Genomic DNA, 12,267 nt, shown 5'->3' with positions numbered 1-12,267 from the left:
AGCTGTAGACTGAGAAAAAAATATTTGCAAACTACATATCTGACAAAGGACTAGTATCTAGAACTCAAAAACAGAATAGTAAAAAAAAGAAAGGAAAAAGAAAAGAAAAAAATTCAGTTAGAAAATAGACAAAAGACAAAGAGATATTTCACCTAAGAGGATATCCAGAGGGAAAAATAAGCACATGAAAAGAGATTCAACATTACTAGCCATCAGAGAAATATAAACTAAAACCACAATGATATATCACTACATAGCTATCACTAACATAAAAAACAGTGACAACACTAAATGCTGGCAAGGATGTAGAGAAACTGGATCACTCATACAATCCTGGTGGGAATATAAAATGGTACAGCTGCTCTGGAAAACAATTTGGCATTTTCTTAAACTAATCATGCAACTACAATGCAACCCAGCAACTGTACTTCTAGGTGTTTATCCAGGAGAAATATTAAGACAGTCACACAAAAACCTAAAATAAATATTTACAGCAGCTTTCTTTGTAAGAGCTAAAACCTGAAAACAACCCAGATGCCCTTCAACGGTTGAATGGTTAAGTAAACTGAGGCACATCCAATACCATGGACTACTACTCAGCAACAGAAAGGAATGAACTATTGACACATGTAACAACCTGGATGAATCTCCAGAGAATTATGTTGAGTGAATAGAGCCAATTGCAAAAGGTTACCTACTGTATGATTACATTTATATAACATACTTGAGATTGAAATAACAAAATAATGGAAATGGAGGACAAAATAGTGGTTGCCAGTGATTAAGGAGAGGATGGAGTGGGAGGAAAGTGAATGTGACTATAAAGGTCAGTGTGCGCGATTCTTGTGGCGACGGAAATGTTCTGCATCCTGACCACATCATGTCGATATCCAGGTTGTGATACTGTACATATTACAGTTTTGCAAGATGTTACCTTTGGGGGAGACTTGGGTAAAGTGTACAGCATCTCCACATAATTTTTATAACTAAGTAAATCTACAATTATGTTAAAATAAAATACTTAAGAAGAAAAGCTACCTGAAAAATGAAATGTGCAAGCATAACTCAAAGATAACTGCAGGTTCAGCTCCAGACCACCGCAATAAAGCGAATGTCATAATAAAGGGAGTCACATGAATTTTTTGATTTTCCAGTGTACATAAAAGTTATGTTTACACTATACTGTAGTCTATTAAGTGTGAAATAGCATTATATCTAAAAAAACTATGCATATGCCTTAATTTTAAAATACTTTGTTGCTAAAAAAAAGGTTAACCACCATCTGAGCCTTCAGAGAATTATAATCTTTTTGGGGGTGGAGGGTCTTGCCTCCATGCTGATGGCTACTGACTGGTCAGGGTGGTGGCTGCTGAAGTGGGGTGGCCGTGGGAATTTCTTAAAATAAGACAACAGTGACGTTTGCCTCATCAATTGACTCTTCCTTTCATGAACAGTTTCTCTATAAGCATGCAATGCTGTTTGACAGCATTTTACCCACAGTAGAGCTTCTTTTGAAATTAAAGTCGATTCTCTCAAACCTTGCCTCTGCTTTATTAACTAAGTTCACGTAATATTCTAAATCCTTTGTTGTCATTTCAACAATCTTCACAGCATCTTCACCAGGTATAGATTCCATCTCAAGAGATCACTTTCCTTGCTTATCCATAAGAAGCAACTCCTCATCCATCCAAGTTTTACCATGAGATTGCAGCAATTCAGTCACATTTTCAGACTCCACTTCTAATTCTAGTTCTCTTGCTAATTCCACCACATCCGCAGTTATCTCCTCCACGAAACCTTGAACCCCTCAAAGTCATCCATGAAAGTTGGAAACGACTTGTTCCAAACTCCTGTTAATGTTGAAATTTTGACCTCCTCCTATGAATCACGAATGTCTTCAATGGCACCTAGAATGGTGAATCCTTTCCAAAAGGTTTTCAATTTACTTTGCCCAGATCCATCAGAGGAATCACTATCTATAGCAGCTTGGCCTTATAAAATATATTTCTTCAATAATAACACTTGAAAGTCAAAATTACTACTTGACCCATGGGCTGCGGAATGGATGCTGTGTTAGCAGCATGAAAAACATTAATCTCCTTGTATATCTCCATCAGAGCTCTTGGGTGACCAGGTGTACTGTCAATGAGCAGTAATATTTTCAAAGGAATGTTTTTTCTAGGCAGTAGGTCTCAATAGTGGGCTTAAAATATTCAGTAAACCATGTCATAAACAGAAGTGCTGTCATCCAGGCTTTGTTGTTCCATTTATAGAGCACAGGCAGGGAAGATTTAGTATAATTCTTAAGGGCCCTAGGATTTCCGGAATGGTAAATGAGCACTGGCTTCAACTTATCATTATCAGCTGTATTAGCCCCGACAAGAGAGTCAGTCTGTCCTTTGAAGTTTTGAAACCAGGCACTGAGCCACTGTAATTATCTCAGCTAGATCTTCTGGACCTTCTGGGTAACTTGCTGCAGCTTCTACATCAGCACTTGCTTCTTCACCTTGCACTTTTACGTATGGAGACGGCGTCTTTCCTTAAACCTCATGAACCAACCTCTGCTAGCTTCAAACTTTTCTTCTGTAGCTTCCTCATCTCTATCAGCCTGCACCGAATTGAACAGAGTTAGGGCCTTGCTCAGGATTAGGCTTTGGCTTAAGGGAACGTTGCAGCTGGTTTGATCTTCTATCCACACCACTCAAACTTTCTCCATATCAGCAATAAGGCTGTTTTGCTTTTTTATCATCCATGTGTTCACTGGAGGATCTGTTTTAATATCCTTCAAGAACTCTTCCTTTACATTCACAATTTGGCTAACTGGCACAAGAAGCCTAGCTTTCAGTCTATCTCGGCTTCCTCATTAAGCTTAATCACTTCTAGTTTATTTAAACTGAGAGACATGCAATTCTTCCTTTCACTTGGACACTTAGAAGCCACTGCCGGGTTATTAACTGGCCTAATTTCAGTATCGGTGTGTCTCAGGGAATAGGGAGGCACGAGGAAAGGGGGAGAGACGGGGGAAGGGCCAGTTGGTGTAAGTAGGAGCACACATTTACCAATTAAGTTCGCTATCTCATACAGGCGTAGTTCAAGGCGTCCCAAAACAACTACAACAGTAACAAAGATGAATGATTACAGATCACCATAACAAATATAACAATGATGAAAGAGTTTGAAATACTGCGAGAATTACCAAAATGTGACACAGAGACACAGAGTAAATGCTGTTGGGAAAATGGCACCAACAGACATGCTGGATGCCGGGTTGCCACAAAGCTTCAATGTGCAAAAACAAAAACAAAAACAAAAAGGCAACATCTGCGAAGCACAATAAAGCGAAGCACAAGAAAATGAGATCTACCGATACTTGAGGACACTTACTGGCAGACCTCCGCTAATACTGTGCCCAGACAGGAAGCAAGTGCTTCACAGCATCACCTCATTAACCATTCACAACAACTCCAGGAGGTAGGGGGTGGTGTTATACTCACTTTAAAGAGTAATCTAGGGAATTCCCTGGCTGTCCAATGGTTAGGACTCCGCACTCTCACTGCCAAGGACCTGGGTTCCATCCCTGGTCGGGGAACTAAAATCCCATAAGCCGCGTGGCACAGCCAAATAAAAAAAAAAAATGAAGAGTAATCTAAAACACAGAGAAGCTAACTTACCCAAAGCAGCTCAAAGACTCCACGGCAGATGAGCCTGAGCCCACGTGCTGTGCGAGACTCTACGGCCTACTTAATTACCCGGAATGACCACTTTTCATCCAGGTCGCCTAAACCAGTGTTAAGGGTCCTACACTCTCCACTGGTCTCGAGCCTTTCTGATGAGTTTTCCTTCTCTTCATTTGTCAGATTCCCATCTTTCCATTAACAGAGTATTTCCAGCCAGGCTCATTTTGTGCCCTTGGCTGTAATGCACTCTTTACAAGTATGACAAACTACGCCCTGTAAATCAGACAAATCTGTGTTCAAATCTCAGCTAGCTTTACATTGCTCAGAAGAACAAAAGATCAGAAATAACCCAGATGGCAATCAATCAAGAACTGTTTAAATTATAGTGAACACACATACCACGTGGTCAGGGTAGGACTGTCAGTCACAGGCCTCCTCCTTCCCCAGATGCAGCCATGGCACATGAGACCCATGCCTGCCAGAGTAATTCATCCTCTGGGCCACAATGATTGGTTCAGGTTTGGACATGACAAGCCGAGCCAGTCAGAATCATCACGAGAACTTCTATGCCGGGGCTAACAGGAGAGCTGGCTTCTCTTTCACTGAAGTGGCTAAGTTAGGAGGCTGTCAACTTGAGGATACTGGGGGCCATCTTGCCTGTCACAAAGCAGAAACCTACCCAAGGCAGGAAAGCCGTCTAAGAGCTGGAGAGATAATGAGCAATACTGACATTATTTGAGCAACTGGGTCCAACCAACGCCTGCAGCCAGATGCAGCCCTGCTCTGCCCAGTCACGTGAGCTAATAAATTCCCTCTGTGGCTTAAATTCATTTGAGTTGGGGTTTCTGTTCTTGCAAACGAGAGCCCTGGCCGACTCAGCAAACTATAGGTAAGGTGAAATGAACTAAGTTAGTCTTTCCCAAATTCGTTCTATTTATTAACTATCAGTGAAGAGATAGTTCTGTGGTCAAATAAATTTGGGAAAGTCTGCCTCTTACAGGTTCCCAGTATGCATTAGTAGAGCAAGGACTGGGAAGAGCTGTGGTAAAGAAACTTAAACTCGCTGATCTTCGGAGTTTTCTGAAAATTAATTTCTCACAGATCTCCTCTTCATGAGGCTGCAGACAGTACTGAAAATAGAAGGCCTGAATGAAGCCGACCCTCAGATCCCCTCCCACATTCTGTACAGATGGATGACTTCATTCTCTTACCGGGAAATGGGTCTTTGCCCACATATCAATCCGTTACAGTGAATGAACTGCCCACCCGCCTTAGAACAATCCCTCTACTCTGACCTGCTCGAGCACAGAATTCCAGCCATGCTTCCTCTTCTTGGCATCGTCACTGATTGTCTCTTCACTAAATCACTACTATCTGGGTATAAACATACTGTTATTTCTCCCATTTGAAAAACAAAAACCTTATCCGGACCCCACTTCCTCTACCTACTATCTCCACCACATTTCTATCCTTTAAAAGAAAACTCCTTGCAAGAACTGTCTCCAATTTCCCCCTCCCATTCTCTACTAAACCGGGCTTTCACCCCGACCACTCCACCAAAACTGCTGTCCTGATTTCAGTGACTCACAACAGTGTACACAGCGGTCAATTCTCAGCCATCTCGCCTGACCCGGTCTGCAGCATCTGACACTACTGTCCACGCGTTCCTTCCTAAAGCTATCTTCTTCACTGGCTTCTGGAATCCCACACTCTGAGTTCTCCTCCTACCATGTCAACCACTCCCCAAGTCTCCTTTGCTGGTTCCTCCTCATCTCTCCAACTTCTCAATGTGGAATGCCCACAGGACTTCTCTTCTCTAGTTACAGACACACCCTAAGTGATCTCATCCAGTCCCGAGGCCTTGAAATACCAACTGTATGCTTATATAACCAGCCCCAGTCCTCCCCTGAACTTCAGGCTCAGATGTCCAACTGCCTATTCAACACCGCTGCTTGAATGTCTAATAGTTATTTCAAAATTAAAAGGTCAAAAACAAAACTCTTGATCCTCTCCCCACCTCACCCCACCTGCAACCAACAACATCACACCAGATGCTCCCGCAACTTTCCCCGTCTCACTTAAAGGCAACCCCAACCTTCCACCCACTCAGGTCAAAAATCCTGGAACCATCCCTGACTCCTCTCTTTCCTTCACCCTAAATCCAATCCACCAACAAAAGCCTGCTGGTTTGACCTTCCAAATATGTTCAGAATCTATTTCTGACCATACCCACTGTTACATTCTTGGTCCAAACCAACATTAACTCTTGCCTGGATGACTGTAATAGTCACCCTGCTTCTACCCTTAATTCCCGAAGGACACTTGCAGCACGTAAGCCAGGGATCCCTTTAAAACCTAAATTCTTCTCAGGCTTCTGATCAAAACCTTCCCTTGGTATTTCATCTCAGAGTAAAAAGCCCCAGAGTAAAAACTGCTACAAAGTTCTACAAGGACATAATCAGCTTCCTGTTACCTCCATGACCCCACTGCCTACCACTCTCCCCTCTCACTCCACTCGGCCACACGGGCATCCTGGCTAGTTCACACCCGCCAGGCACACACTGATCGCAAGGTCTTCGTCTTGCCTGGAATGCCTTCAAGCCCTTTGGGACTTTGTTCAAATGTCACCAATGAGGCCTTCCTGAGCAACTCCCACCTCACCAGGTACACACACCTCCTATCCGCCTTCCCCGCCTTGTTTCCTTACCACAGCACTTCACCACCTGCTTAGATATTACAGGGGAGCAAATGTGCCACCCCAAAATGTCTGCTTGCCACACCGATTATTTTGAGCTGAAAACAATCAAGGACCAAAAGATTCAGGAAGAAACTCTAACCTTCCCCGTAAATGCCTAAAAGAATGTAAACAGAGCATCTGTTCCAGGAAAGGAGTAATCACCACAGATAACTAGAGTATGAACTACGTGTGCAGACAGGGAGGAACCTAGCAAAGTCTGTTTGTTAAAATTCCTCTCTGTTACCAAACATTTGCTTTTCCATGGCATGGCAATTGCCTTCCTCCCCTCTGAGGTCCCAAACCACTACCCCCAAGATCCTCTTTTGTCTTTAGCTGAAGACAAAAGGGTTTAAGGCAAGGGTTTCAACCACTTGGGCAAGTTACTGTTTGCCTGGGTCTCTCCCATGTATACATGTTATTAAACTTTCGTTTGATTTGCCTCCTGTTAATCTGTCAGTTTAATTCTTAGACCAGCCAGAAGAACCTAGAAAGGTAGAGGAAAATTTCTTCCTCCATGAAAATATCTTCATTATTTTGTTACTACCTCTTTCTACTAGGATATATACTCTTGGGGGGATGGGGGGGCGGGGGGAGGTAAAGGATTTGGGGTGCTGTGTTCACTGCTTTATCCCAGGTGGTGCCTAGAACTGTTTAGCACACTGCAGCTTCTCAATAAATACTTTTTACTGTACACTACCCAGTCTAACAAAATATGCCCCCTCTGCTACCTCCCACTCTGCCCCAACTGTAATAATCTTTCAGACATTCTCTGAGCAGGCCAAACTAGCTTCTGACTCAGGGCCTTCACACTTGCTCTTCCTCTGCCTTGAATATCATCCCCAGATATTCGTATGCCTTGATGCCTACTTCTCTACTCAAATGACACCTTGGAGAGGCCTTTTCCTAATCACCCTATCTAAAATAAGCACACACTGATTAGGCATCCCACACATTCTCACCGGCCTCTAACCCACTTTACGCTTCATTTTTCTTTATAACGCTTACCTACCTGACTCCATATATATAACTGCATCTGTCTTTCTCACTACAGTGTAAGCTCCATAAGAACAAGGGTGTCATCTCTTTTCACCACTATATCTACAACACCTGTAACAATGCCTAGCCCACAGCAGGCGCAGAATACCTGTTGAATGAATGGATAAATAAACACTTGCTTAAGCTGAATTTAGCTAGTCTTTCTATAACATAGGAGGAAATTCTTACAGTAGGTGGGAAGGTGAAATAAATACCCAACCCCTACAGTTTCTTCTATAAACTATAACTCTCTGAAATAACAAAGTTAAGTGAGAAAGGCTAAGACCAGGTAGTGCCTTTCAATGTTACTAAAGAACTACTGAAGGATTATAAATTGAATGACATATATTCACTTTTTTTAATTACACAATATTTACATCCCATACACAATTGCTTATGGATCCACTGAAGGGAAACAGTATGGAAGAAGAGAGATGAGAGGGGTCTACTGCAGTAGACATACAATATCAGAGTTAGGAAAGCAAGGAACACTGCTAAGCCTCTTATTTTACAAAACTGAAGTCCAGAGGAGCTAAAAGATTTGTCCACTGATAGAGCTAAAATTAGAACCTAGGCCCTCTCTCAACACCAAGCTCTCCCCACATGGCTCTGCTTCATTGGCAAAGCACAAATAATGCAAGAATCTAAGGCAACCCTAAGAAAGAAAAACATTCCAGAAAAAAATGGGCAAAGGCAAAACCGGCAGCACACTTAAGAAATGCAAATAGCCATTAAGCATAGGAAAGAATGCTCAAACACACTAAGGGCATGTGTTTAAACAAGGAGTTATTTTCCATCTACCCCACTAATAACAAAGACTGACAAAAACCCAACTGTTAGCTGAAAGCATGGTAAAACTGACATACCCTTTCTGAAGGGCAATCTGGCAATACATATCAAACTTTAAAACTTATATCCTTTTGCCGAGCAATTCCATTTCCAGAAATTCACTCTAGGGACACAAAAGAGACAAATATACAATGCAGAGGTTCCTAAACCTGGCTGCATATAATAAGCACCTGAACAAACTCACTCATCACTATTAATTAGCTCAAGTTCTTACTGCCAACGAACTGGTAAATGGAATTGTTAGCCTTCAGAAATTATTAAATAAGTGAATAATAATGAAAGTTTGAGAATAAAAGGAAAGCAAGATAGTAGTTAAATGGAACAACAGGATCGTATAAAGTTTTTTCTCAAAGGCAGAGGAAATCAAGTTTAATAAAGGAAATAAAAACAGTAAGTGAAAAAAGGAGATACTGAAAATGATGAAGAGAGAATAATATAGAGTACTGGTTACTTACAGAGGTGATTTATTAGGAGACCTTTTATAATAGCAAATACCCAGGCCCCATTCTCCACAGTGGAATTTAAGGATGGGAAGGTAAAACCTGCCCAGGTGATTCCACTATACACCTCTGATTGAGAATCACTGTTCTCCTACAGCAAAGGTTCAGTCTTGAGTGTTCATTACAGTCACCTGAGGAGCTATGGACAATTACAGACAACTGAGCCCTGCACTAGTTGAATCAATTGCTAGAACGGAGCCTGGACATCAATATTTTTTAAAACTTTCCAGTAATCCTCATATGTGTTGCCACAGTTGTGAACCAAAGTCCTACACCAGTAGTTTTCACAGTGTGGTTCCCACACCAGCACAATTGGGGTCACTGGGGAACTTGTTAGAAATGAAAAGTCTGGGGTCCCACTCAAAATCTCCTGAATCAGATACTCTGAGTAAAGCTCAGCAATCTTTAACAAGCCCTCCAGGTGATTTTGATGTGCACTAAAGTTTGAGAATCACTGTCCTAGAATTATTGTTACATAAAAATCATCTAGAATGCTTGTCAAAAATATATTACCCGGTCAGCTGATTTTCAACAAGGGTGCCAAGAAAATTCAATGAGGAAAAGAGTAGTGTTTTCAACAAATGGTGCTGGGACAACTGGATAGCCACATGCAAAGAATGAAGTTGGATTCCTACTCACATCACATACAAAAATTAACTCAAATTGACTGCAGACCTAAATTTAAGAACTAATGCTATGAAACTCTTAGAAGATAAGATAGGTGTAAATGTTCATGACATTAGAATAAGCACTGGTTTCTTAGTTATGACACCAAAAGAATAAGCAACAAAAGAAAAAACAGACTGCACTTACATTTAAGACTTTCATATTTAAGACTTTCATGCTTAAAAGGACACCATCAAGAAAGTGAAAAGAGAGCTCATACAATTGGAGAAAATATTTGCAAATCAAATGTCTGATAAAGGTCTGGTATCAGAATACATACAGAACACGTACAACTCAACAACAGAAAGACAAATAACCCAACGAAAAATATGAGCAAAGGATTTGAACAGACATTTCTCCAAAGAAGATATACAAACGACCAATAACATGATGAGATGTCAACATCATTAGCTATCAAGAAAATGCAAATCGGGCTTCTCTGGTGGCACAGTGGTTGAGAATCTGCCTGCTAATGCAGGGGACACGGGTTCGAGCCCTGGTCTGGGAAGATCCCACATGCCACGGAGCAACTAGGCCCGTGAGCCACAATTACTGAGCCTGCGCATCTGGAGCCTGTGCTCCGCAACAAGAGAGGCCGCAATAGTGAGAGGCCCGCGCACCGCAATGAAGAGTGGCCCCCACTTGCCGCAACTAGAGAAAGCCCTCGCACAGAAACGAAGACCCAACACAGCCATAAATAAATAAATAAATATTTTTTTTAAAAGAAAGAAAATGCAAATCAAAACCACAATGAGACACCACTTCACACACACTAGGATGGCTAGAATAAAAAAGAGAACAACAATGTTGATGAAGATGTGCATTAGCTCACCCAGAGAAAGAGAACAGAATTTCTTCTAATTGGAAAGAACAGGACCAAGCCTTAAGAAACTCCATATTTACCTGCCACACAGAAGAGAACCAGCCTATAATGGAGATCAAGAAAAAGCCACTAGAGAAGAAGAAAATCAGTGGGTCACAAAAGGAAAAGGAAGCGAGCATGTGAAAGAGGTGGACATGGTCAGTGCTGCTCAAGGCAGGTAATGCAAAGTTAAGTAAAATGAATGAAAACGTTTCTTGGATTTAGTGATAGGGAGATCTTGGCGTTTCCAGATAATGATGGTGGCAAAATCACTAAGAAATTAAAATTAGGCTACTTTTCTGCACGTTATAATATGTAACACGTCACTCCAACATAAAAGGCTTAAAATAAATGAGTACCTTGATTATTCGCAATTAGTCTCAAATCTTCTTGAAAGATGAGTCTGGAAAATAAAAAGTGATTAGAAAAAGCAAGCTCGCAACAACTACACAAAACCACAGTAAGGGCTCTTTAAAACTACCTAAAAGGGATTAAACTCCATAAGAGGCTACTTTATACAGCAGGGTTAATGATGTTCCATACTACTCCCAATTTCTGTCTGATTAGAACAGGTGTGTTAACATGCCACATTTGCTATGACTGAGATCCAGCGTCTGGCCGTCGTTAATAAATACTATCCAGCACTACAACACGTCTGCGTGATTCAAGTAATACCGATAACTACAAAACAGAAATATGGCAATGAAGTAAGTATCCACATCACCTGACACACGAAAGACACGTGTCGTCCCGAGATTCAGAAACAGGTTTTATCAGTAAACAAGAAGGAATAGTGAAAAATCAAGACACCTAATCTTCAGACCAACTTCAGTTTAAATTTCTGAGATACAGCTCTGTGAAAGCTAGGTAACTGTGAAAGCCTTGCCCCGTCCCACAAACTCACTAACGCAGAAAGTGGGAAAACGAATGAAGTTAGATTTGTCAATAAGCAACAAGGTCCCTTAAATACTCCTTACAGCCCTGCAGCACCTAAGGCCAAAGACCCGTCCTCACTTCTGGCAGCGCTACCTGCCTCCCAATTCCCCCAGCCGAGCTGGTAAGTTCCCTTTTAACTGCGAAACAAACCAGCAAACCTCCCGAGAAAGACTAAAACTGGGGAAACAAGGCTCCGCCGTAAAAGGAACTCTGACCAAACTCTGCCCCTCACTGATCCACCCGCCACCCTTATCCAGCAGTCGGGAAATAACAAGCCAGCCAAAAGTAAGAGAACCTACACGCCACTCTGCGGAAACTGCAGCGACTTTAGATGGAGCTCGCCATGACACATACGTCCCGCCACGTTTATTTACGCATGCTCGCAGACGGTGGCCCGGAGAGATCAAATTACATCATCGCTGGAAGTGCGCGTTCAGGTTCAACTTGGTTTAGTAATGATTTCATTTAACGATTCTTTTGGTTGCCAGAACGAAAATAAGACCTTCAAGACCTCGAGTTCTTAGAATCGTTTAATAGCTAACTTCTCCTGAGCTCTTACTACGTGTCGGGTACTGTGTTCAGAGCTTTCCATAAACATTATCTCCCCACTTATTTATTATTATACTTATTTTACAAAAGAGGAAACTGGGAGTTTAATTACGTGCCCAAAGTGATTCTGGTAGCAGCGACAGTCCTCTGTGCTAAACCCAACTCTGCCGGACTCCCAGAGAATCTGCTCTTTTCATTACATTTTACCAGCTTCCTCGACCTTTTGTGAAAATAGGTCGTATTAAAGAAAATGAAGAAGGGTAAAAAAAGAACAGTTGGATTGAACTTAATATAGATCATTTAACACCAAGCAAGTTTTTTTGTTGTTTTTTGTTTGTTTGTTTGTTTGTTTTAATGCTTAGAAGACAGTCTAGGAGCAGCAGTTTAGCAGAGAAAGAGAACTTTCATGGAGTACATACAGATTCTGACCTGGTTACCTTACATGAGTTATCTCAC

The 12,267-nt window shown here is 41.6% G+C and overlaps 1 protein-coding gene across 3 annotated transcripts in view; it reads right to left on the bottom strand.

The window, feature by feature from the left end:
- The window catches only part of CDKAL1 (CDK5 regulatory subunit associated protein 1 like 1), a 669,678-nt gene extending 658,062 nt beyond the window's left edge, over window positions 1–11,616 (bottom strand). The window contains exons 1-2 of one of the 3 annotated variants that reach the window (XM_061194866.1): window positions 11,562–11,616; window positions 10,686–10,729 (exon numbers count right to left, since the gene is read on the bottom strand). In XM_061194866.1, the coding sequence (XP_061050849.1) occupies window positions 10,686–10,729; window positions 11,562–11,614 (97 nt within the window). In that variant the 5' untranslated portion in view covers window positions 11,615–11,616. Of the gene's footprint in view, window positions 1–10,685; window positions 10,730–11,050; window positions 11,100–11,561 lie in introns of those variants that run through there. The other 2 variants (XM_061194868.1, XM_061194867.1) reach the window with 2 other exon arrangements.
- Window positions 11,617–12,267: the final 651 nt, after the last annotated feature.

The sequence above is a fragment of the Eubalaena glacialis genome, chromosome 7 (assembly GCF_028564815.1).
Source record: "Eubalaena glacialis isolate mEubGla1 chromosome 7, mEubGla1.1.hap2.+ XY, whole genome shotgun sequence".
Lineage (NCBI taxonomy): Eukaryota > Metazoa > Chordata > Mammalia > Artiodactyla > Balaenidae > Eubalaena > Eubalaena glacialis.
This window is presented reverse-complemented; position numbering and strand designations above follow the sequence as displayed.